At 38.9% G+C, this 27,424-nt stretch overlaps 2 protein-coding genes and 1 long non-coding RNA gene across 5 annotated transcripts in view; 1 reads left to right on the top strand and 2 right to left on the bottom strand.

Annotated features, from left to right (window-relative positions):
* Positions 1–1,246, bottom strand: part of phldb3 (pleckstrin homology-like domain, family B, member 3) — a 75,970-nt gene extending 74,724 nt beyond the window's left edge. For 2 of the 3 annotated variants that reach the window (XM_062029851.1, XM_062029853.1), the window contains exon 1: positions 792–1,245. The gene's annotated coding sequence lies outside the window, so the exon portion shown is untranslated. Of the gene's footprint in view, positions 1–791 lie in introns of all 3 variants that reach the window. The other variant, XM_062029852.1, reaches the window with a different exon arrangement.
* Positions 825–17,597, top strand: LOC133636144 (uncharacterized). The gene is made up of 3 exons (XR_009822178.1): positions 825–994; positions 7,934–8,034; positions 13,441–17,597. It is a non-coding gene; the product is annotated as an uncharacterized LOC133636144 (long non-coding RNA).
* ethe1 (ETHE1 persulfide dioxygenase) lies at positions 4,870–17,361 on the bottom strand. The gene is made up of 7 exons (XM_062029855.1): positions 16,941–17,361; positions 13,651–13,795; positions 13,409–13,557; positions 13,201–13,330; positions 9,869–9,958; positions 9,625–9,741; positions 4,870–9,543 (listed from the first exon to the last, which is right to left on the bottom strand). The coding sequence occupies exons 1-7, from the start codon at positions 17,145–17,147 to the stop codon at positions 9,497–9,499; spliced, it is 885 nt and encodes a 294-aa protein (XP_061885839.1). The 5' UTR covers positions 17,148–17,361; the 3' UTR covers positions 4,870–9,496.
* Positions 17,598–27,424: the final 9,827 nt, after the last annotated feature.

Here is a 27,424-nt window from a genome sequence, read left to right as displayed (position 1 = left end):
AGGCTATGCAAAACAAAACTAAAACCGAACTGGCTACAAAGTAAACAAAAACAGACTTACAGCGCGTGAAGCAGGCGGCGTCCACAAAGTACATCAATAATGTCCACACAAAGAAGGATAAAAACTACTTAAATATTCTTGATTGCTAAAACAAAGCAGGTGCGGGGATTATCGCTCAAAGGAAGACATGAAACTGCTACAGGAAAATACCAACAAAACAGGAAAAGCCACCAAAATAGGAGCACAAGATAAGAACTAAAACATTATACATAGGAAAACACCAAAAAACTGTGACAGGTTGTGACAGTACACCTACTTTGAGACAAGAGCTATAGTGATGCATGGTTGATTATGGTTTAAAGTCATATCCAACAATTGCGAAAACAACTTTTTATTGTCAATATCGACTGTTGAGTTTCATTTTTTTATGTTTTCTGCTGGTGGTGTGCCTCCGGATTTTTTCAATGAAAAAAAATGTGCCTCTGCTCAAAGAAAAGGTTTAAAAGCACTGCTGTAGACAAGCATGGGATAAAGGGATCAGACATAGATTTGTCTGCTTGAAGATATTAAAATGTTCTAATGTCACTTTCAGCCCAGCTCAAATCTTCATTTCCAACAAGTAGCGTACAAATAAGGAGATAAATAAAAATAATCGCACACTGACCGTGCAATTTGTGTGTAAAAGGTAAATAACGTGACCAAGTACAAACACACAAAAAAAGTGACAGCACGGAGGAATAAAAGTGAAATATTAACATGACATGTTAGCCACTTTTTAAACAACAACTCACCTTTGGAAGTGTCCCTCTCTCAGGTGTGGAGACTTTCACAGAAGGAGCAGTGAACTTCGCGGGACATTCTGAGAGGCATACTCACTTCCCAACTCGGCGTGGACTCGCTGGACGAGACGACCGCTGACACTTTTCTTCTTCGCAGCGTCGTGTTGTGATTGAAACCCTCCCCGGAGAAGCGGCAGAGAAGTCGGCGACAACAGGTGAGCTCGTAGCCGGAAGGCACAGGAAGGAGGAGGCAGAGAAACCAACTCCAACTTTTTTTTTTTTTTTTTAAACCAACCAAAGCGCGTCTTGTTGACGTTTCCCTACAAACATGGCCGCCATTTACTGTACAGCTTTCAAAATGTGGTTGCTATTCTGGGGACTTGACACTAATGTGTCATTGTGCCCTGGCCCCTTAGCACCAGCACGTCAAACACAAGATGATTATTTATTATCACAATTACATTTTACATCGAAAAAGACCGCGCCTAATATTGCTAGTGTAAAAGCACCTGTGAGTGAGATCTTTATGCTCTAATGCAGTGTGGTCCCCAACCACCGGTCCGGGGGCCGGCACCGGTCCGTGACGCATTTGCTACCAGGCCGCACAGAGACATTAAAGGCCTACTGAAACCCACTACTACCGACCACGCAGTCTGATAGTTTATATATCAATGATGAAATCTTAACATTGCAACACATGCCAATACGGCCGGGTTAACTTATAAAGTGCCATTTTAAATTTCCCGCTAAACTTCCGGTTGAAAATGTCTATGTATGATGACGTATGCGCGTGACGTCAATCGATGAAACGGGAAGTATGTGGACACATTGAATCCTATACAAAAAACTCTGTTTTCAACTCAAAATTCCACAGTATTCTGGACATCTGTGTTGGTGAATCTTTTGCAATTTGTTTAATGAACGATGGAGTCTGCAAAGAAGAAAGTTGTAGGTGGGATTGGTGTATTAGCGGCGGACTACAGCAACACAAACAGGAGGACAGAGATGGATAGCAGACACGCTAGCTGCCGAACTCACCTTAACTTCCTCCGTCTCGCCGACCGCATCTGTGATCGGGTGAAGTCCGTCGATCGCTGGAAAGCAGGTGAGCACGGGTGTTGATGAGCAGATGAGGGCTGGCTGGCGTAGGTGGATAGCTAATGTTTTTAGCATAGCTCTGTGAGGTCCGGTTGCTAAGTTAGCTTCAATGGCGTCGTTAGCAACAGCATTGTTAACCTTCGCCAGACTGCAAAGCATTAACCGTGTAGTTACATGTCCATGGTTTAATAGTATTGTTGATCTTCTGTCTATCCTTCCAGTCAGGGATTTATTTATTTTGTTTCTATCTGCATTTGAGCCCGATGCTATCACGTTAGCTCAGTAGCTAAAGAGCTTCGCCGATGTATTGTCGTGGAGATAAAAGTCACTGTGAATGTCCATTTTGCGTTCTCGACTCTCATTTTCAAGAGGATATAGTATCCGAGGTGGTTTAAAAAACAAATCCGTGATCCACAATAGAAAAAGGAGAGAGTGTGGAATCCAATGAGCCAGCTTGTACGCAAGTTACGGTCAGAGCGAAAAAAGATATGTCTTGCACTGCATTCTAGTCCTTCACTCTAACGTTCCTCATCCACAAATCTTTCATCCTCGCTCAAATTAATGGGGTAATCGTCGCTTTCTCTGTCCGAATCTCTCTAGCTGCATTGAAAACAATAGGAAAATGTGAGGAGCCTTTCAACTGTTGACGTCACGCTACTTCCGGTACAGGCAAGGCTTTTTTTATCAGCGACCAAAAGTTGCAACTTTATCGTCGATGTTCTCTACTAAATCCTTTCAGAAAAAATATGGCAATATCGCGAAATGATCAAGTATGACACATAGAATGGATCTGCTATCCCTGTTTAAATTTAAAAAATGTCATTTCAGTAGGCCTTTAAGGCCCGTTTACACAAATACAACATTGAAACAACATGCATTTTGACGACGTTTAATCAATGTTGGGTTCTGGCGTTGATTTGACTATTGAATTTTGGTCATTTTTTCCAACCAATATTCTACAACACAAATCCAACGTTGAAACGACATGCTTTTTGACGACGTATAATCAATGTCGGGTTCTGACGTTGATTTGACCATTGACATTTGGTCATTTACCAACCAATGTTCAACAACACAAATACAACGTTGAAACATCATGCTTTTTGACAACGTTTAATCACACCTAACCTTATTGGGTGTCTACACACAACAATGCCACCGTTTAAGATTAGAGATGTCCGATAATGGCTTTTTTGCCGATATCCGATATTGTCCAACTCTTAATTACCAATGCCGATATCATCCGATACCGATATATACAGTCGTGGAATTAACACATTATTATGCCTAATTTTGTTGTGATGCCCCGCTGGATGTATTAAACAATGTAACAAGGTTTTCCAAAATAAATCAACTCAAGTTATGGAAAAAAATGCCAACATGGCACTGCCATATTTATTATTGAAGTCACAGAGTGCATTATTTTTTTTTACATGCCTCAAAACAGCAGCTTGGAATTTGGGACATGCTCTCCCTGACAGAGCATGAGGAGGTTGAAGTGGGCGGGGTTGGAGGGGGAGCGTGGTTGAAGTGGGGAGTAGCGGGGGTGTATATTGTAGCATCCCGGAAGAGTTAGTGCTGCCAGGGGTTCTGGGTATTTGTTCTGTTGTGTTTATGTTGTGTTACTGTGCGAATGTTCTCCCGAAATGTGTTTGTCATTCTTGTTTGGTGTGGGTTCACAGTGTGGCGCATATTTGTAACAGTGTTAAAGTTGTTTATACGGTCACCCTCAGTGTGACCTGTATGGCTGTTGAGCAAGTATGCCTTGCATTCACTTGTGTGAAAAGCCGTAGGTATTATGTGGTTGGACCGGCACGTAAAGGCAGTGCCTTTAAGGTGTATTGGCGCCCTGCACTTCTCCCTACGTCCGTGTACCACTACATACAGCGGCGTTTTAAAAAGCCATACATTTTACTTTTTGAAACCGATACCGATAATTTCCGAACCGATATCGATAATTTCCGATATTACATTTTAAAGCATTTATCGGCCGATAATATCGACAGCCCGATATTATCGGACATCTCTATTTAAGACCCTCTCCCCCCTCCGTCCGCCGGCGCAACGCGACCTAGTACGCATGCGCGGGGAAAAAAAGAAAAAAAAGCGTCCTGCTCCAAGCTTTCCAGATGACTTTACTTCACTGTGAAGTTATTTAAAAGAGCTATATTGTAAACGGTTTGCTGTGCATTTTACATTTGTTTGCTGTGTTTTGTGTGCAAGTTTTTAAATTAAAATGTATCTCCTTTGAACAATATCCAGTGTTGTGGTATTTCAATTAACTAGAAAATGGTGTGCTGTGGGGCCCTATTGCATACTTACCAACGCTCCCGATTTTCCCGGGAGACTCCCGAATTTCAGTGCCCCTCCCGAAAATCTCCCGGGGCAACCATCCTCCCGAATTTCTCCCGATTTCCACCCGGACAAAAATATTGGGGGCGTACCTTAATGGCACTGCCTTTAGCGTCCTCTACATCCTGTCGTCACGTTCACTTTTCCTCCTATCCAAAAGCGTGCCGGCCCAGGCACATAATATATGCGGCTTTTACACACACATAAGTGAATGCAATGCATACTTGATCAACAGCCATACAGGTCCCACTGAGGGTTGCCGTAAAAACAACTTTAACACTGTTACAAATATGTGCCACACTGTGAACCCACACCAAACAAGAATGACAAACACATTTCGGGAGAACATCCGCACCGTAACACAAGAACAGAACAAATACCCAGAACCCCTTGCAGCACTAACTCTTCCGGGACGCTACAATATACACCCCCCGCTACCACCAAACCCCGCCCACCTCAACCCCCCCCCCACCCCCATCTCCCGAATTCGGAGAAGTATGCCCTATTGTAGTGAATCACACCTGAGCCATCATAAATTAATCAAATCTTTATTAGACATGAGAAAGTAGACAATGCGATAAACTGTCTGGATCCATCTTTCAGCTGTGCGCTAATGGCGGAGTTAGCGAAGATGCGGGCATCATGCACGCTGCCTGGCCATTTCACGGTCACATCCATTAAGCAATATTTATAGTCACATGAGCCATCATAAATTAATCAAATCTTTATTAGACATGAGAAAGTAGACAATGCGATAAACTGTCTGGATCCATCTTTCAGCTGTGCGCTAATGGCGGAGTTAGCGAAGATGCGGGCATCATGCACGCTGCCTGGCCATTTCACGGTCACATCCATTAAGCAATATTTATAGTCACACTGTATCACATCCACGGGAAGAAGGGACAAAGTTTTTCGTTAAATAGACTCACAACTGACCCGGACATTTGAAAGTTCTCTTGCCGTCTGCGAAGTGTTGTATCCCAAATAGCTGCAATCGCCCGTTGCCTTCTCTTAAGGTATTGATTTGTGTTTTCCAAAAGCGCCTTTACATGTACAAGAAGGAGAAACACGCTTTTTGACAACAGTTCTTCAATGTCAGGTTGTGATGTTGATATGACCGTTGAATTTTGGTCATTCACCAACCAATATTCTACAACAAAAACATAATGATGAAACAACATGCCTTTTGACGACGTCGAATCAATGTTGGGTTCTGACTTTGATTTTATCATTGAATTTTGGTCATTTCCCAACCAATATTCTACAACACAAACACAATGTTAAAACAACATGCTTTTTGACAACGTTGAATCAATGTCGGGTTCTGACGTTGATTTGACCATCGAAGTTTGGTCATTTCCCAACTAATATTCTACAACATTGAAACAAATCTTTATTTATTTTTTTTAACACCTAAGTCTATAAATTACCTTCAGATATATCTGTTGATTATAAGTATATCTTAATATGTATTTTTGTTTATTTTATGCCATTTTCGTCCAAGAAAACAGTTTTTTTTATGTCAAGCACACAAAATATTTCAAGGTGGCAATTTTTATGTGAAATATTTGGAGCCTTAAATAGGTCAGTAATTCATAACTTGTATTTTGATTCATTATTATTTTTTGAGCAATGACAGTTTTAAAAGAAAAATCCCACTAAAATTCTTGGGGATTCAAAAAGGCCCTACTCATAAAAATCCTAAAAATAAGTCATACATTTTTTTTTTCAAGGCCTCAGTCTCTAGATTTACTTCAGATCTATCCGTCGGTGTAAGTAATACCCTTTATAAATGTTTTTTGCATGTTGTATGCCATTTTTGCCCAAGCAAACACACAAAATATGCAATATTGTCCCCAAAAAATATTTTAATATGTGATATGTAATTAGAGCCTTAAATATGTCAATAATTCATAACATTGATTTTAATTCATTATTATTTTTTGAGCAATGACTTAAAAAAAAAAAATCCCACTAAAATTCTTGGGGATCCAGAAAGGCCCCACTCATACAAGCGTTTAAAAAGGTAATCTAAGTATTTAGATTATCTGTTGATTATAAGTATATTTTTTAATATTTATTTTTGATAATTTTATGTCATTTTTGTCCAAGAAAACTTATTTTTTTATGGCAAACACAAAATATTTCAACGTGGAAATTTTGATGTGAAATAATTGGAGCCTTAAATAGGTCAATAATTCATAACTTTTATTTTGATTCATTATTATTTTTTGAGCAATGACAGTTTTAAAAGAAAAATCCCACTAAAATTCTTGGGGATCCACTTATAAAAATCCTAAAAATAAGTCATACATTTTTTTTCAACGCCTCAGTCCCTGGATTTACTTCAGATCTATCCATCGATGTAAGTAATACTTTTTTTTAAATTGTATGTTTTATGCCCTTTTTGTCCCAGAAAACGTAGTTCTTTATGGCAAACACAAAATATCCAGAAGGGCCCCACGCATACAAGTCCTAAAAATAAATCATAATTATTATTTTTTAACACCTAAGTCTTTAGATTACCTTAAGATCTATCTGTTGATAAGTATATTTTTTAATATTTTTTATTTTATGTCATTTTTGTCCAAGAAAACTTAGTTTCTTATGGCAAACACACAAAATATTTCAACGTGGAAATTATAATAATTTTAAAAAAATGTTTTTTTTCTATGTTTTATGCCCTTTTTATCAAAAAAAAACAACATAAGTTTTTTATGGCAAACACACTAAATATGCTATAAATTCTCCAAAAAATATTTAAATATGTGATATGTAATTTCAGCCTTGAATGGGTCAATAATTCATAACAACTTTGATTTTGATTCATTATTTTTTGAGCAATAAATACAAATTAAAAAAATCCCACAAAAAATTTTGGGGGATCCACAAGTGCCCCACTCATACAAGTCCTAAAAATAAATATTTTTTTATTTATTGTTTTATTTTAATGCCCAACTCTTTATATTACCTTCAGATTATAAGTATATATTTTTTAATGTATTTTGTTTATTTTATGCCATTTTTGTCCAAGAAAACGTAGTTTTTAACGCAAACACACAAAATATTTCAACGTGGAAATTATAATAATTAAAAAATATATATATTTTGTATTTTTTATACAATTTTTGTCCAAGAAAACTTAGTTTTTTATGGCAAACACACAAAATATCCAGAAGGGCCCAACTCATGCAAGTCCTAAAAATAAATTGTAATTGTATTTTTTATTATTTTAACACCTAAGTCTTTAGATTACCTTCAGAATCAGATCTATGTGTTGATTATAAGTATATTTTTTAATATTTATTTTTGTTTATTTTATGCCATTTTTGTCCAAGAAAACTTAGTTTCTTATGGCAAACACACAAAATATTTCAACGTTGAAGTTATAATAATTTTTTTTTTAAAGTTTTTTTGTATGTTTTATGCCATTTTTTGCCCCAAAAAACCTACTTTTTTTATGGCAAACACGGAAAATATGCAATATTTTCCCCAAAAAATATTTCAATGTGATATGTAATGGCAGCATTGAATGGGTCAATAATTCATAACAACTTTGATTTTGATTCATTATTATTTTTTGAGCAATGGCAGTTTGAAAGAAAAAACAGCCTGCATGGCAGCTTTGTGTTATCAGAGTCAACATTACAACTTTTTATCGTTACGTTTCCCTTTTTTGATCATTTACTCCTTATGTTTTACAGTGTTCTTCGAATGTGGCCGCACTTTGGACCCACCAGGTTACTTTGAGTGGATCTTTACATGCTCACATCTTCTACACAGGCCACCAATGACCAATCAATGGGTAAGTACCGTATGCAACACATTGGGATTATAGACCCCGGCAGATTAAAATACCAACAGGTATCAGGCCTTGGGTGTTGTCGACCAGTGCTGCATGGAACCCTCTATAGGGGCCACTTGTCCAGTGAGCTGAAAGTGAAACAGATGGTTTCCAGTGACATGTGGCTGGCAGATGGGTGGGAGGAGAGAAGCTGGCATTGACACTGCCCAGCTGCAGAAGCATAATGGAGGGCGCCGTATATCTTCAGGTAATGGGTACAACTAGAAGACAAGAAGGGTTGTCCCCTACAGTAAAGTTGTCCTTCTCCACAGCCGCCACACAATGAATGTGTCCCACTCTTAAACCTTATCTTCTTTCAAGGATAGGAGCGCATTCCTTTGGACACAAGTGCACTCGAATCACTAAGTCTCCCAAGGGGGCAAGACTTGAAATGTGACCACAATTTTCAGTAACGGAAAATACGCCTTTGAAAGCTCACAAAAAGCTGGTTTGTAGCCGATCGGTGTGTGTCAGGGCACGGCACTCCCCTTCCGAAGAAACCCGTCTTTCAGGTCGTGTCGGTGAAGTGTTGCTAACACGGACGGTTCAGCCACGCTGTAAATCAGTGCTGTGCAAACTGTTTCCACTGAAAAATCTAAACATTTTCAACATATAGATTTGTTTTTAATCTTTTGGGACTTCTCTTAAATTTGGTCCTTTGAGGGTGTCAGTCATAAAAATGTTAAAAATGTCATATCCTATTTTTTTTTATTCAACGCTTGCTATAAAGTTGTTGTTTTTTATATTGTATGTCGTCTTTGTCAAAACCCTGTTTTTTATGGCAAAAATACAAAGAATTAAGAATTAATCATAATCATCACGAAAGTTTAAAGAAAAGTGCTGCAATCTAGCGTATTTTCGTGTCTTTCTCGCCATCTGCGGGTCTAAGTGGGATGTCAAAGTTGACCAACTTGTGGGTTTATGTCCACAACCTTCTACTATCCAGGTGAGAGGCATGATTTATAATCTAGAATTAGCTTTCACCGATTCAGAGGCCACGCAGCCGCTCAATGTCACTATAGCAGCATAAGCTGTGGGGGCAGCTAAAAAATAGTTTGTCTGAGTTAGCGCTTAGAATAAGAATATCGCTAATACTTGGTTAATATTCAGGTGACGACGTGTAAATGGAGTATTGTTAGCACATTTTTAGAGGGCTTCATGGGCGGAATAGTGTATTCCAGTTAACTGCATTGTTAGCCACCTCTTACTTACCGTATTTTACGATTTAGAATGGATTAAAACATGTGTTGTTGTCGTACATGAGGATTGTGAAGGCAAAATTTCAAAAAAGTGCAGTTGCAATTTAAATGTACATACATACATACAACACACATGCAGGAGATTAGCAGTATTTTCTTTAAAAAATAAACATCTTACTATGCATTAATTATAGTGTGCTCTCGCTTTTTCTTGCGAGGGAAATTTAAACTTCATGAACGCCGCAGAGCAGATTAGCAGGCACTGAAATATCTGCGGAAAGAAGAGGATTTCAGAGTTCAAATAATGTGAGGGCTCGAAGAGATCATCATGTTGGGGGAAAGAGTCTTCTACCTATTTTGGAAGGCTTTGGGAGATTCAAATTGTCCATGATGCTCAAAAACTCCTCCAGGCTCTTGGTCAGGCGAGGGTTAAACGTGCGCTCCTCACCGACAGTCGACGCCGTCTGACCTGCAACAATCGACATGCTCTGCTTACCGAGTGTCAACATGGAACACGCTGCGTGACGCCATCCTGGCAAAATATACTGCATTGCGAAATGAAAAAGGTGGAAACCAGAAGTGCTGACTCAGCATACCTAAGTAGTCATGTGCTGGGTAGATGAGGCACTGGTCCGGCAGGGTGAATATCTTCTCATGAACTGACCGGTAGAGCCTTTCGGCGCAACCTGAGGTGGACAGAGAAGAGCCAGGAAGAAGCTATGAAAGCAATAGTGACCCCTTCTGTCCATTCGGTGGCATTACAAAAACAAACACTACTATTGGGCCTAAAATATATGAAAAGTAAACATAATCCCCTCAGCTATCAAGGCAAAAAGGAAATGTCAACACAAGCATGGAAAACACTCAAACAATGTCAACAAAATTGTAATATCACATTGAGCACTTAACAATAACTTTTAAAATGAAGGTGTAAAAATAAGGAATGCTTCATAAAGTGTAAGAAAATAGTGCAAAGTGTGAAAACGTACACATAGAGAAACCTGAGAAAAAACGTTTTCTGCAGGTGTAGTGCCAGGAAGTTACAGCGGTGCTCTAAAGGGTGAGCACGCTAAGGCGGCGTGGTATTAGCGCTCTTGCCTTGCATCATTTACAGACCACACTGGTCTGTGTCAGGCCTGCCCACTGACAGTTTGGTAATGATTGTCTTTCCCTGTGTTCTGTGCTTGTTGCCATCCAGCGCTCTTATTTTGGTTGCCGTTTCCTGTCATTGCCCCTCTGTCCTAAGCCGCTACTTTTTTTCCTACACTTTCTACCCTGTGGCTTATAAGACGAAGAGGCAAATTTATGGATTTTTCTTGGCTGATGGCCATAATAAAAAATCCATTCATTTTCTACCACTTGTCCTTTTCAGATTCGCGGGGGGTGCTGGAGCCTATGATTTTATTAAATAAAAAAAACAAGCAAAAACACAGAGGGTGTTTTATTTTTTGTGCTATAGCGCCATCTTTTGGACGAATTTGCTCATTGCAGGTGCTGCAGTGTCCTTCCACTTAGTGCTTTCAGCCGGAAATTGAAGTGGCGTTTAGTCTTCTAGCTGTCCATAACGTTTCTGCTCGTATAGTCTTCATTAATCACTCTAAGCAACGTTTGTAAGTTTTACAATGTAACTAAAACAATTCTTATTTATTAACCCGTCTTATGTGTGATGTCTGTAGGAGTGTTTTCATGCACATTTGTACATGCTATCGTAATGTAATGACGCTAGCGTTGTTAGCATTAGCTAATATGCTAACACATTTACAAGTGTCTGTGTTAGTATTATTAACTTACAATGGCAATCTTTTTGTATTGTTTCAGTTTCATAAATTCCTCAGTATATTCACCAAAACGTCACCGTGGAGTTATTGTTTAGCTGATTGGAGAGCTAGCATCCGCAGCTAGTGGGTATATGACGATGACTTCCGTTTTGTTTGATCAGCCGTTTTACTGCCGTGTTACAAACACCCTTTGGAAACAGTTACAAAATACACTATATTGTCAAAAGTATTTGGCCACCTGCCTTGACTTACGTATGAACATGAAGTGCCATCCCATTCCTAACCCATAGGGTTCAATATGATGTGGGTCCACCTTTTGCAGCTATTACAGCTTCAACTCTTCTGGGAAGGCTGTCCACAAGGACACGGAGTGTGTTTATAGGAATTTTCCACCATTCTTCCAAAAGCGCATTGGTGAGGTCACACACTGATGTTGGTCGAGAAGGCCTGGCTCTCAGTCTCCGTTCTAATTCATCCCAAAGGTGTTCTATCGGGTTCAGGTCAGGACTCTGTGCAGGCCAGTCAAGTTCATCCACACCAGACTCTGTCATCTATGTCTTTGTGGACATGAAAAACAACCCCACACCATAATTCCTCCTCCACCAATTTTCACACTCGGCACAATGCAGTCCGAAATGTAGCGTTCTCCTGGCAACCTCCAAACCCAGACTCGTCCATCAGATTGCCAGATGGAAAAGCGTGACTCATCACTCCAGAGAAGGTGTCTCCACTGCTCTAGAGTCTAGTGGCGACGTGGTTTACACCACCACCAGAGTTTTTTCCCAAACTCTTTCATTTTTTATAATAAAGCCGACAGTTGGTTTTGGAATAATTAGGAGCGAGGAAATTTCACGACTGGGTTTGTTGCACAGGTGGCATGTTATGACAGTTCCACGCTGGAAATCACTGAGCGCGGCCCATTCTTTCACAAATGTTTGTAGAAACGGTCTCCATGCCTAAGTGCTTGATTTTATACACCTGTGGCCGGGCCAAGTGATTAGGACACCTGATTCTCATCATTTGGATGGCTGGCCAAATACTTTTGGCAGTACAGTGTATTACTGTGTAGCTAACTCATTTCACCACGTATATATCTGTGGCTTATAGTCTGTTGCGGCTAATATTTGTAAAAAAAACAAAAACTGTACCTCCAAACTTTAGTGGATGCGGCTTATATCCCAGTGTGTCTATAGTGCGGGAAATACGGTACTTTTTGCGAATTTCGACATCATTCCGGATGACAGGAAATAACCCGAAATCCAAAATGCTAATGAGGAAGCTACAGGTTTGCGCTAACTTTACCAGTGTGGGGAACCTCACACCAAAACAATGTGGAGATTGTTCATATTTGAATAATTATCACCAAAACAGTCCTGACTAGGAATGTCCGATAATGGCTTTTTGCCGATATCCGATATTCCGATATTGTCCAACTCTTTAATTACCGATACCGATATCAACCGATACCGATATATACAGTCGTGGAATTAACACATTATTATGCCTAATTTGGACAACCAGGTATGGTGAAGATAAGGTCCTTTTTTTTTAAATTAATAAAATAAAATAAGATAAATAAATTAAAAACATTTTCTTGAATAAAAAAAGAAAGTAAAACAATATAAAAACAGCAACATAGAAACTAGTAATTAATGAAAATGAGTAAAATTAACTGTTAAAGGTTAGTACTATTAGTGGACCAGCAGCACGCACAATCATGTGTGCTTACGGACTGTATCCCTTGTATTGATATATATTGATATATAATGTAGGAACCAGAATATTAATAACAGAAAGAAACAATCCTTTTGTGTGAATGAGTGTAAATGGGGAAGGGAGGTTTTTTGGGTTGGTGCACTAATTGTACGTGTATCTTGTGTTTTTTATGTTGATTTAATAAAAATAAAAAAAACAGGTACCGATAATAAAAAAACGATAACGATAATTTCCGATATTACATTTTAAAGCATTCATCGGCCGATATATCGGACATCTCTAGTCCTGACCTAAATTTATTTTGCAGCCTATTTATGCGGCCCAACTTTCCTGCATTCTACCAAGTACTACAACCCATAATGCCTCAGTACCCCATTTCGGTAACACATTTAAACGCAACAAAAACGGCAGGGATTGTGGTAGTGTAGTTTAACCTTGCTGGAAGTCTGTCCTGCCGCAGCCTCGGATGAGCAAAGCGTCCCCGGTGAAAGCCATGCCTTGGTCCTGCGTCACCAGCGTCATACAGCCGTCGGTGTGTCCCGGTGTTTCTCTCACAGTCAGATACTGAAAACCACAGACCATAACTTCCTGCCTATAATGTCCTGTTTGTACTGCTGCGGCCTATCTGCATTAGTCTCTTACATGTTTTCCAAAGGCGATCTTGTCTCCCTCAGACAGGAGGATATCTGCTGAGGCGCCACTGAATTTGGAGATGGCACTCTTGAGCCCGGCTAACCTGGTCTTCATCAGCCCCGTGCTGGTGATGTGGTCTGCATGGCAGTGAGTGTTCACTGGAAACACGCCAGCACCAGGTTACTAGCGTTCTGTTTGAACTGGACTCCAGGAAGAAGAAAAAAACATCACAACCGAAGCTGGGTACGGACCTGCTACTTGTAGATGGAGCCCCAGTTCTTGGATGAGCTTCAGGTCTCTGTCGATGGTCTCCAATACGGGGTCGATGAGGATGGCCTCCTTGGTCTCGTTGTCAGCCAGAAGGTAAGTGTAGGTGTTGCTGTCTGATTCAAACAGCTTCCACACAAGGGTGGGATTCATTGTTAATAATTAATCACAAAAGTGTGTCGTGAGTTTAGTGGGGTTGTACGTTAAAAAGTACCGCAGTACAGGTAAAGATTCCATCTAAATATACCGAAAATATTGTCTGATTACAAGAAAATTTCAAAGAGAGTACCGCAGTACCTTTGAAAAATACCTGTACTTTTTTTCATACATACCATTGCCGGTAATATGAGCCGAGGTGCATGCGAGTCAACACACACACACACACACACACACAGAGCACCTACAAGCGGAAACAGTGTGGCGACAGACGAGTGAATGGATGTATTTAGGCTTAAAAACTAACAAAAATTTTGCAGCCCACAGGTAATTTTTCAACGACCCGCGGTGCATTCTAGAAATGCTTCTTCAAAAAAAATTAAATGGAATGAAAGAACAAACAGGTGAAATGTAATGAAAAAAGTTGCAATGTTGACTCGAATAACACAAAGCTGCCATGCAGGCTGTTCTTTTTCTTAAAAACTGTCATTCCTCAAAAAGTTATAATGAATAAAAATCAATGTAGACCTATGCGATATATAATGTATTATATATCATTATATATACCGTATTTTTCGGATTATAAGTCACAGTTTTTTTCATAGTTTGGCCGGGGGTGCGATTTATACTCTGGAGCGACTTATGTTCGAAATTATTAACACATTATCGTAAAATATCGAATAACATTATTTATATCATTCACGTAAGAGACTAGGCGTATATCAGCAATCGTCACACACACACGTCAACCAATAAAAATACGGCGGGGGCGGGTCATGGCAGAAGTGCTTTGTGAAAAAAAAGATGCTACCTGCTATTACTTCCGTACCTATGAAAATTGATCATTTCAACATTGGCGGTAACTTATAAAAACTGAGAAGGGCTGAACAAAAATGGCACAGAAAAGGAAATCATATACTGCAGGTTACAAGCTGGAAGTAGTGAAATATGCAACAGAAAACAGCAATCGAGCAGCAGAAATTAAGTTTGGAGTAAGCGAGAAACTTGTAAAGGACTGGCAAAAAATTTCCCCAAAAAATGCGACATACTCCAGTGCGATTTATAAATGTTTTTTTCCTTCTTTATTATGCATTTTCGGCCGGTGCGACTTATACTCCGGAGCGATTTATAATCCGAAAAATACTGTAATTATTTCGATGGTGGTCTGTGCGGTCAAACTAGACATTTTAGCAGGGTAATGCCAACAATCTGTCCCGACTTCCGACATAAATATTGCTGTGTCACTTTACAAATACATTTGGCTAATCGACATCAGTAAAATGTGGCATAATTACTTAGTAAACCATCTTGCAAGAAGCATAAACAAGAGAAATCGACAGCGTAGGACTTGTCGATCGCCATGTGAAGTTCCTTGGAGTAGGATTCTGGGTCGGCTGCGTATCTGGCAACCTCAGTCATGGAGAGTGGGAGGGGACTAGAGAATTTTGACCTTGATTGCAGTACCATTTCTAGCCACATTATTACATGTGGCACCTTTAAGTGTTGAAAGTAAACAAAAATGTATGATTTATTTTTAACACTTTAATAAGTGGGGCCTTTTTGATCCCCAAAAAAAGTTAATAGGATTTTTTTATTTTATTTAAAAAAAGGTCACGGCTCAACAAGAATAATTAATCAAAATGGTATTGTAAATGGGGCAGCACGGTGGTTAGGGCATGTACCTCACAATACGAAGGTCCTGAGTTCAATCCCAGGCTCGGGATCTCTCTGTGTGGAGTTTGCATGTTCTCCCCGTGACTGCGTGGGTTTCCTCCGGGTAATCCGGCTTCCTCACACCTCCAAAGACATGCACCTGGGGATAGGTTGATCGGCAACACTAAAATTGGCCCTAGTGTGTGAATGTGAGTGTGAATGTTATCTGTCTATCTGTGTTGGCCCTGCGATGAGGTGGCGACTTGTCCAGGGTGTACGCCGCCTTCCGCCCGAATGCAGCTGAGATAGGCTGCAGCACCCCCCGCCACCCCGAAAGGGACAAGCGGTAGAAAATGGATGGATAGGTATTGTAAATTATTATAAATGATAAATGGGTTATACTTGTATAGCGCTTTTCTACCTTCAAGGTACTCAAAGCGCTTTGACAGTATTTCCACATTCACCCATTCACACACACATTCACACACTGATGGCGGGAGCTGCCATGCAAGGCGCTACCAGCACTCATCAGGAGCAAGGGTGAAGTGTCTTGCCCAAGGACACAACGGACGTGACTAGGATGGTAGAAGGTGGGGATTGAACCCCAGTAACCAGCAACCCTCCGATTGCTGGCACGGCCACTCTACCAACTTCGCCACGCCGATTAACCTATTTAAGGCTCTAATTATTTCACATCAATTATTCCAATTTGAAATATTTTTGTGAGGAATTATTGCATATTTTGTGTTTTTTTGCCAAAACAAAACATGGTGTTGACAAAAAAAAAATGCTAAAAACATAATCTATTGATAAATAAACAGACCTGAAGTCAATCTATAGAGATGTAAGCGTTGAATAAAAAAAATTATAATACAATTATATAACTTATTTTGACAAATGTTATGACTTAAACACTTCCGGGTCTTTGGGAGTCCTCAAGGTAACAAACAAAAAAATACATTTGTATTGAAAGTGAAAAATATCAAAAATGCCCTCCTCAACCTCCAGCCACAAAAACTAATATTTTTGAATCAATACTTTTCTGAGAGTGCCTTTTAAAATATGCATTTTTATTTGTGAAGGCAGACGTTTGTATTGAATTCGCATTCGGCTGTGCAGGTGTACCTCACACCAGACGAGCGTATATTTAATATAGATGGCAATGTTTTGAACCCTTTCAAAATAAAAGCAGGCGAGTTTACTAAGTGAAAGTTCAGCTACAGACGTAAGTCAACAAAAAAATCACATCACTTTTACAACCTGGTGGAGTGATAAAAGCTGGAATGGTGCAGACTGCACTGGCCCCTTCTAAAGTCACGACTCTGAGCTAAGTGCTAAAGCTAACGGCTAACACATAGGTAGCCTAGCGGAGACCGGAAGTCAGAAGTTTAGACTAAATAATTGTTATATGTTAATATGCGATACGCGGTATCGTTACTATTATGTAAATAAACATGAACGTTACCTGTCTGAAGAGCAGTGCTTTGTTTGGTTGTGTTCCGTGCCACCGTGCACTGCCTCCTCCTAGCGGCATTTTGTGGGCTCTGACGCCCGCAGACACGGGTCCATTCTGGGCTGTCATGGTGCTCAAGCCTTCGGTGCGCCTCCGGAGGCCGAGCGTAAAGGCCAGGCACCGTTGACCGGCGTTCACCCTGTTTATCACCGAGCACATACTCCTCCTTTCCGGGTAGCTGTCTGAGCTTTACTGCTGACTGTTGGCGTGAAGAGAGAAGGCGCAGATCTGTTCTGATAAAGTCTGATGTCTGTATGATAATGTCATCACTTTATTGTTTTACAGGTCAGCTCCGGAGTCCACTTTTCTTTACGGACACTAACTAGTGCCAGTGTTGATGTTAATGTGTAATAACGTGTCCGTTTGCGATTAGAGATGTGACGTTCGCGAACGAATCGAGTCTTTGGAAAGGCTCTTTCAGGTGAACGATCAGAACCGAGTCCCAGGCGTGAGCGTTCGTTTGGGAGGCAATTTTAATACACATGCAAATTTAGCGTCAGCAATTGCCCACTCAGCACTACTGGACAAGAATATGAGTCAGAGTTAAAGGAAATTTAGCAGCATATGGACTATTATTTTTTTGTTTGATAAAAACAAAAAAATATACATTTATATACATATAAATATATACATACATTATTTTTATATATATATATATATATATATATATATATATATATATATATATATATATATATATATATATATATATATATATACACACATACACGGATTGTAGTCAGCTGGAGGCGTGTCTTAATGAAATTAAACAATGGATGTCCACTAACTTTTTGCAACTCAACGCTAAGAAAACGGAAATGCTGATTATCGGTCCTGCTCAACACCGACATCTATTTAATAATACCACCTTAACATTTGACAACCAAACAATTACACAAGGCGACTCGGTAAAGAATCTGGGTATTATCTTCGACCCAACTCTCTCGTTTGAGTCACACATTAAGAGTGTTACTAAAACGGCCTTCTTTCATCTCCGTAATATCTCTAAAATTCGTTCCATTTTGTCCACAAGCGACGCTGAGATCATTATCCATGCGTTCGTTACATCTCGTCTCGATTACTGTAACGTTTTATTTTCGGGCCTCCCTATGTCTAGCATTAAAAGATTACAGTTGGTACAAAATGCGGCTGCTAGACTTTTGACAAAAACAAGAAAGTTTGATCATATTACGCCTATACTGGCTCACTTGCACTGGCTTCCTGTGCACCTAAGATGTGACTTTAAGGTTTTACTACTTACGTATAAAATACTACACGGTCAAGCTCCTGCCTATCTTGCCGATTGTATTGTACCATATGTCCCGGCAAGAAATCTGCGTTCAAAGAACTCCGGCTTATTAGTGCTTCCCAGAGCCCAAAAAAATTCTGCGGGCTAAAGAGCGTTTTCTATTCGGGCTCCAATACTATGGAATGCCCTCCCGGTAAAAGTTAGAGATGCTACCTCAGTAGAAGCATTTAAGTCTCATCTTAAAACTCATTTGTATACTCTAGCCTTTAAATAGACTCCCTGTTTAGACCAGTTGATCTGCCGTTTCTTTTCTTTTCTTTTCTCCTCTGCTTCCCTCTCCCTTATGGAAGGGGAGTTGCACAGGTCCGGTGGCCACGGATGAAGTGCTGGTTGTCCAGAGTCGGGACCCGGGGTGGACCGCTAGCCTGTGCATCGGTTGGGGACATCTCTACGCTGACCCGTCTCCGCTCGGGATGGTTCCTGCTGGCCCCACTATGGACTGGACTTTCGCTGATGTGTTGGATCCACTGCGGACTGGACTTTCACAATATTATGGAGACCCACTCGACATCCATTGCTTTCGGTCCCCCCTAGGGGGGTTACCCACATATGCGGTCCTCTCCAAGGTTTCTCATAGTCATTCACATTGACGTCCCACTGGCGTGAGTTTTCCTTGCCCGTATGTGGGCTCTGTACCGAGGATGTCGTTGTGGCTTGTACAGCCCTTTGAGACACTTGTGATTTAGGGCTATATAAATAAACATTGATTGATTGATTGATATATACACTACCGTTCAAAAGTTTGGGGTCACATTGAAATGTACTTATTTTTGAAGGAAAAGCACTGTACTTTTCAATGAAGATAACTTTAAACTAGTCTTAACTTTAAAGAAATACACTCTATACATTGCTAATGTGGTAAATGACTATTATAGCTGCAAATGTCTGGTTTTTGGTGCAATATCTACATAGGTGTATAGAGGCCCATTTCCAGCAACTATCACTCCAGTGTTCTAATGGTACAATGTGTTTGCTCATTGGCTCAGAAGGCTAATTGATGATTAGAAAACCCTTGTGCAATCATGTTCACACATCTGAAAACAGTTTAGCTCATTACAGAAGCTACAAAACTGACTTTCCTTTGAGCAGATTGAGTTTCTGGAGCATCACATTTGTGGGGTCAATTAAACGCTCAAAATGTCCAGAAAAAGAGAACTTTCATCTGAAACTCGACAGTCTATTCTTGTTCTTAGAAATGAAAGCTATTCCACAAAATTGTTTGGGTGACCCCAAACTTTTGAACGGTAGTGTATATATATATATATATATATATATATATATATATATATGTATATATATATATATATATATATATATATATATATATATATATATATATATATATATATATATATATATATATATATATATATATATATATATATATATGTATATATATATATATATATATATATATATATATATATATATATATATATATATATACCACAGGTGTGGACTCGAGTCACATGACTTGGACTCGAGTCAGACTCGAGTCACATGACTTGGACTCGAGTCAGACTCGAGTCATGAATTTGATGACTTTGGACTCGACTTGACAAAATGTAAAGAGACTTGCAACTCGACTTAGACTTTAACATCAATGACTTGTGACTTCACTTGGACTTGAGGCTTTTGACTTGACATGACTTGCTACTTACCCCAAAACCCAAAGATTAAAAAGTTATTTGGGAGCGCGCCGCTCCGTATTTTTCATTTTCTTCGTCTGTGTCTATCAGCGTGTTGTTCCTGTCAGCTGGTGTGCTCTCAGTACAACAGCCAATCAAATAAGATCTACGCTGTTTTCGTCCCACAGCTCTCATCCAATCAAATTGCAGGACAACCAATGAAGAAGAATTGTCAAACAATGCGCCAGTGAGAAACAATTATGCCAAAGTTAATTTCGTTCGGGTATTAAAACTACGACTCGGTCAACAAAAAACGAATTGCCCTACGCAAATCATGCAGTTCGAATATTATAGACGAGACGTAACAACTTCCAACTTCGTTCGACATTTGAAGATGCACAAAGAAGGGTAAGTTTTGAATGTAAGCTAACGTTTATTGGCTAAGTAACGTGACTTTTATTTGCTGTGTAGTTAAATCAGTGAGGCTGTAAACTCACTGCTAACGTCATAACCATAGACATCTTATAAGGGTACGCAGCATGGCGCGCTACTGCCTACAGGCGCAGACGAGACGCGGGGCCGCCATCTTGGAGTGGTGATCCGCTCCACTAGTCCAATTCATTTGGCAGGAGCAATGAACTGTCAGCGCATTTAATTCATCTTACCTCACTGAATACCACTGATTTTCACGCACTTTTTTGTCATACGTGTAGCTATGATAACGGACACATGTTTTATTATTCATAGTTTGCTTAACAGTAATATAATATTCTTATACGCTATTGTATTTCCATGGCATATTGCATTGTAACTAGTTCCACAGCAGTTTCTATTCTGTTCTTACCTTATCTCATTGATCTCATCTCATACTGTATGTGTGTTTATGTGTGCGTACACATGAAAAACATAACAAAAACATGAACAAAACAATGAACAGAGTTGTACTTTTTAGATGTCAGGGCTCTATGCAATATGTACACATATTCTTAATATAGTATACATTTTAAAGGCCTACTGAAACCCACTACTACCGACCACGCAGTCTGATAGTTTATATATCAATGATGAAATCTTAACATTATAACACATGCCAATACGGCCGGGTTAACTTATAAAGTGACATTTTAAATTTGCCGCTAAACTTCCGGTTCGAAACGCCTCTGCGGATGACGTATGCGCGTGACGTAGCCCGGCGAACACGGGTATGCCTTCCACATTGAAGCCGATACGAAAAAGCTCTGTTTTCATTTCATAATTCCACAGTATTCTGGACATCTGTGTTCGTGAATCTGTTTCAATCATGTTCATTGCATTATGGAGAAGGAAGCCAAGCAAGCAAAGAAGAAAGTTGTCGGTGCGAAATGGACGTATTTTTCGAACGTAGTCAGCCACAACAGTACACAGCCGGCGCTTCTTTGTTTACATTCCCGAAAGATGCAGTCAAGATGGAAGAACTCGGATAACAGAGACTCTAACCAGGAGGACATTTGACTTGGATACACAGACGCCTGTAGAGAACTGGGACAACACAGACTCTTACCGGGATTACTTTGATTTGGATGACAAAGACGCAGACGTGCTACTGTGAGTATGCAGCTTTGGCTTTTTTTTGCGTATGTACGTAACTTTTTTAAAATATATAAGCTTTATGAACCTTGGGTTAGGTGAACGGTCTTTTGGGCTGAGTGATTGTGTGTGTTGATCATGTGTTTGAATTGTATTGGCGTGTTCTATGGAGCTAGGAGCTAGCAGAGGAGCTAGGAGCTAGCATAACACGTACCGTACCGTAAGTGCGCGTCACGTACGTAACTTTTTAAAAATATATAAGCTTTATGAACCTTGGGTTAGGTGAACGGTCTTTTGGGCTGAGTGATTGTGTGTGTTGATCAGGTGTTTGAATTGTATTGGCGTGTTCTATGGAGCTAGGAGCTAGCAGAGGAGCTAGGAGCTAGCATAACAAACACGCAGGTGTTATTATGCAGGATTAATTTGTGGCATATTAAATATAAGCCTGGTTGTGTTGTGGCTAATAGAGTATATATATGTCTTGTGTTTATTTACTGTTGTAGTCATTCCCAGCTGAATATCAGGTACCGTGAGTATGCAGCCTTGGCTGCTAAACATTCGATAACTTGACCGTATGTGCGCGTCACGTACGTAACTTTTTAAAAATATATAAGCTTTATGAACCTTGGGTTAGGTAAACGGTCTTTTGGGCTGAGTGATTGTGTGTGTTGATCAGGTGTTTGAATTGTATTGGCGTGTTCTATGGAGCTAGGAGCTAGCAGAGGAGCTAGGAGCTAGCATAACAAACACGCAGGTGTTTTTATGCAGGATTAATTTGTGGCATATTAAATATAAGCCTGGTTGTGTTGTGGCTAATAGAGTATATATATGTCTTGTGTTTATTTACTGTTGTAGTCATTCCCAGCTGAATATCAGGTCACCCCCGGCTCTCACAGCATCTTCCCTATCTGAATAGCTTCAACTCCCCACTAGTCCTTCACTTGCACTTTACTCATCCACAAATCTTTCATCCTCGCTCAAATTAATGGGGAAATTGTCGCTTTCTCGGTCCGAATCTCTCTCACTTCATGCGGCCATCATTGTAAACAATAGGGAACTTTGCGTATATGTTCAACTGACTACGTCACGCTACTTCCGGTAGGTGCAAGCCTTTTTTTTATCAGATACCAAAAGTTGCAATCTTTATCGTCGTTGTTCTATACTAAATCCTTTCAGCAAAAATATGGCAATATCGCGAAATGATCAAGTATGACACATAGAATAGATCTGCTATCCCCGTTTAAATAAAAAAAATTCATTTCAGTAGGCCTTTAACTGACCTTTATTTGACTATGTTTGTGTTTTTGTAGGTGGCTAAAATACGCGGTGCTGCTGACCGCCGTCTAACATTACATTACTGTGTGTGATACATTGACTAACGTAACGTTATGTGTAGGTACCTCATGCAGCCCTGTTTAAAAAAAATGTAAAAAAAGTATGAATAAGGTAGCGAACTGCAGTGGACGCAACATATTGCCGTGTTTGCAATGACGTTATAACCATAGACATCTTATAAGTAGACGCAGCATTGGCTGCTGTGACACGAGCAATTTGGCCGCCATCTTGAAGTGGTGATGAGGAGCCGGCGAGCAGCCTAAACTGACAGTTGACAGGTAGAAAACAAAGATGGTGTTCAGCGTTTTCCTACTCAAATGAGCGGACTGTTGAAAATAGGAATCGGGTGATTACTTTTCACAAGTAAGATTTAACATTAATGTACTATTGGTTGTATTTTATGAAAATAATATTACCACAGAGTTGAGAAGGAGCAAAGATCTTTAATATTTGTATGTGAAAATCACAAAGAAATCTTCTGGGGGAGGATGACGCCCCTACAGGGGTTTGGTTTACAAACTTTCAGCCCCACCTAAAACAAAATTCACCAGCCGCCACTGATTATGATGCATTCTCATTTTAGGCAAAATATAAGACAATACTTTCTTAACAGTATAATTCTAACCAGGAATAAGTCTTCAAGTAACAATATTCAAATACTAACATTGTTGGGTAAGACAGAATTTGGTTTTATTCTGAATCCAGTGAAACAGATTGGTGGTTTTAGCTGATATAAAGACTTTCAGGTGTTTATATATGTTTATGTTGAAGTATTTGGCAGACGCTTTTATCCAAAGCGACATACATAAAAAATACATATAAAACAATGACTGTAAACATGATCATTTAAGGGAAGAATGTAATACAAAATATCAATACAAAGTGTCAAGACAGAATAAACTCTCTGCTGCTGCAGCAACAGAGATACAGTCTATAAGATATATAGATATCTAATGTATTCATACATTGTTTATGTAGGATATACGCATGTATATATAACCTAACCATATTGTTTCTTCAATTTAAAAATAGCTGACCTATTTTTCCCCCTTTCTCTGGGCTTATATTCCCAGTTTTGATCTCGGACGTCTGGTCACTTAACACTTTTGTGCAAATAAGTACAGTTGCACTTGTTTTTTCAAATGTGTTTATTCTGTAAAGGAATGAGTTAAATGTTTAAAATGACTGGTTAATAGTGCTATTATGAAGTGCAATGTCAGCACTATTTTTTTCCCTGCAATTTCAAATGCACTTGTTTTAATAAATAAATACAGCGTTTTAAAAGCATACACAATCTGTGTTAATATATTAGTCTGTGGTTAAAAGGACTTGAAAGGACTCGAAATTCAAAATGCAGGACTTGGGACTTGACTTGAGACTTTCCAGTCTTGACTTTGGACTTGACTCGGGACTTGCCTGTCTTGACTCGGGACTTGAGGGCAAAGACTTGAGACTTACTTGTGACTTGCAAAGCAATGACTTGGTCCCACCTCTGTTGATTACCGTACAGTAGTTTTTCATCGGTGCACATTATTTGGTGTCTAATCTTGTGGGGGCTTTGTGGGTCTCAGTTGGGTTGTGAGGAGGTGTCCGTCACAACCGTTGTGAACTCTTTGAAGTGGTCCATGTCGTCTTGCTGGGGGGACAAACAAACATTTTATGGCTAGGTCACACTTACCGATGAGTAGAGTAGCAAAAGCGCGTGTAATATTAAACAACAACATGTCTGTGAAAACATTTGTGTCTAAATAAATATCACATTGAGACAAAAAAATCTAGTTTTTAGTTGGAGTGTAACGATTCATTGATGTGCTCGGCAAGTTTGCCCTCTGGAAGATAGGTAAAGAAATATATCGATTTTATACAGACTAGAAAAAAGGAAATTATTGGATTTAAGAAGGACTTTTAACGACGAGGACGTTCCAATTGCCGTCTCTCATCAAAACAAAAATGGCGGCTACCTACGGTGGCTGAGAAAGGTCACAACAAATACAAACGGCAACAATATGAAGCCACAACACAACTTTGAGCCGCAAAGAACACGACGGACAAAACGGAAGTGACAGCGGACAAGTTGGAAAAGGTGTATAGAACATAGGACAGGCTCCAGCACCCCCCGCGACACCCAAAAGGGACAAGCGGTAGAAAATGGATGGATTGTTGAAAAGGTACAAAAGTTGTTTAATGGATGAAAAAGTGGTCACACTTCACTTACTTTTCCAACTTCCTTAATTACACACTTTTTAACTTTCCACCTCGGTCCATCACCGAAACCTGTCCCTGTCACTTGTGTTCCGTCTTTGTTGTGTTGTGGCTTTATGTTGTTGTGTTGTGGGTTATAATTGTTGTGTTGTGATATGGATTATAATTGTTGTGTTGTGGCTTTTTGTTGTGATGTGGATTATTATTGTTGTATTGTGGTTTTAGGTTGTTGTGTTATGGCTTTATGTTGTTGTGATATGGATTATAATTGTTGTGTTGTGGCTTTATGTTGTGATATGGATTATAATTGTTGTGGCTTTATGTTGTTGTGTTGTGGCTTTATGTTGTTGTGTTGTGGCTTTATGTTGATGTGTTGTGGCTTTATATTGTTGTGTTATGGATTATAATTGTTGGGTAATGGATTATAGTTGTTGTGTTATGGTCTATAGTGATTGTGTTGTGGCTTATAGTTGTTGTGTTGTGACTTTATGTTATTGTGTTGTGGCTTTATGTTGTTTTGTTATGGATTATAGTTGTTGTGTTATGGTTTATAGGCGTTGTGTTATGATTTATAGGCGTTGTGTTATGATTTATAAGTGTTGTGTTATGGTTTATAGGCGTTGTGTTGTGGTTTATAGTTGTTGTGTTGTGGCTTATAGTTGTTCTGTTGTGGCTTTATGTTGTTTTGTTATGGATTATAGTTGCTGTGTTATGGCTTATAGTTGTTTTGTTGTGGCTTATAATTATTGTGTTGTGTCTTATAATTGTTGTGTTATGATAATAATTGTTATGATTATAATTGTTATGGATTATAATTGTTGTGTTATGGATTATAGTTGTTGTGTTATGGTTTATAGTCATTGTGTTGTGGCTTATAGTTGTGTTATGGTTTTTAGGCCTTGTGTTGTGGTTTATAGTTGTTGTGTTATGGTTTATAGTTATTGTGTTTTGGCTTATAGTTGTGTAATGGTTTATAGGCCTTGTGTTGTGGCTTATAGTTGTTGTGTGGTGATTTATAGTTGTTGTATTGTGGCTTTATGTTGTTGTTTTATGGTTTTATGTTGTTTTGATTTGGATGATAGTTGTTGTGTTATGGTTTATAGTTGCTGAGTTGTGGCTCATAATTGTTGTTGTGGCTCATACTTGTTGTGTTGTGTCTTATAATTGTTGTTGTGGCTCATACTTGTTGTGTTGTGTCTTATAATTGTTGTTGTGGCTCATATTTATTGTGTTGTGTCTTATAATTGTTATGATTATAATTATTGTTATGGATTATAATTGTTGTGTTATGGATTATAGTTGTGTTATGGTTTATAGTTATTGTGTTGTGGCTTATAGTTGTGTTAGGGTTTTTAGGCCTTGTGTTGTGGCTTATAGTTGTTGTGTTATGGTTTATAGTTATTGTGTTGTGGCTTATAGTAGTGTTATGGTTTATAGGGCTTGTGTTGTGGCTTATAGTTGTTGTGTTATGGTTTATAGTTATTGTGTTGTGGCTTATAGTTGTGTTATGGTTTATAGGCTTTGTGTTGTGGCTTATAGTTGTTGTGTGGTGACTTATAGTTGTTGTGTTGTGGCTTTATGTTATTGTTTTATGGTTTTATGTTGTTTTGATTTGGATGATAGTTGTTGTGTTATGGTTTATAGTTGCTGAGTTGTGGCTCATAATTGTTGTTGTGGCTCATACTTGTTGTGTTGTGTCTTATAATTGTTGTTGTGGCTCATACTTGTTGTGTTGTGTCTTATAATTGTTGTTGTGGCTCATACTTATTGTGTTGTGTCTTATAATTGTTGTTGTGGCTCATATTTATTGTGTTGTGTCTTATAATTGTTATGATTATAATTATTGTTATGGATTATAATTGTTGTGTTATGGATTAGAGTTGTGTTATGGTTTATAGTTATTGTGTTGTGGCTTATAGTTGTGTTATGGTTTTTAGGCCTTGTGTTGTGGCTTATAGTTGTTGTGTTATGGTTTATAGTTATTGTGTTGTGGCTTATAGTTGTGTTATGGTTTATAGGCCTTGTGTTGTGGCTTATAGTTGTTGTGTGGTGACTTATAGTTGTTGTGTTGTGGCTTTATGTTGTTGTTTTATGGTTTTATGTTGTTTTGATTTGGATGATAGTTGTTGTGTTATGGTTTATAGTTGCTGAGTTGTGGCTCATAATTGTTGTTGTGGCTCATACGTGTTGTGTCTTATAATTGTTGTACTATGATTATAATTGTTGTCATGGGTTATAATTTTTGTGTTATGGATTATAATTTTTGTGTTATGGATAGTGTTGTGGCTTTATGTTGTTGTGTTTTGGCTTATAGTTGTTGTCTTGTGTTTTATAATTGTTGTGTTGTGGCTTATAATTGTTGGGTTATGGATTATATAATCATTGTGTTGTGGTTC

Source organism: Entelurus aequoreus, linkage group LG20 (genome assembly GCF_033978785.1).
Source record: "Entelurus aequoreus isolate RoL-2023_Sb linkage group LG20, RoL_Eaeq_v1.1, whole genome shotgun sequence".
Taxonomy (NCBI): domain Eukaryota; kingdom Metazoa; phylum Chordata; class Actinopteri; order Syngnathiformes; family Syngnathidae; genus Entelurus; species Entelurus aequoreus.
Note: the sequence above shows the minus strand (reverse complement) of the source record. Positions and strands in the feature narration are given on the sequence as shown.

Coding starts and splice junctions, on each gene's coding strand:
- ethe1 (XM_062029855.1), bottom strand. CDS start 17,147: ATGTGCTCGGTGATAAACAGGGTGAACGCCGGTCAACGGTGCCTGGCC. Junction 13,331..13,408: donor AGATCGCCTTTGGAAAACAT/GTAAGAGACTAA, acceptor TGTGGTTTTCAG/TATCTGACTGTGAGAGAAAC. Junction 9,544..9,624: donor CCCAAAGCCTTCCAAAATAG/GTAGAAGACTCT, acceptor TTCTTTCCGCAG/ATATTTCAGTGCCTGCTAAT.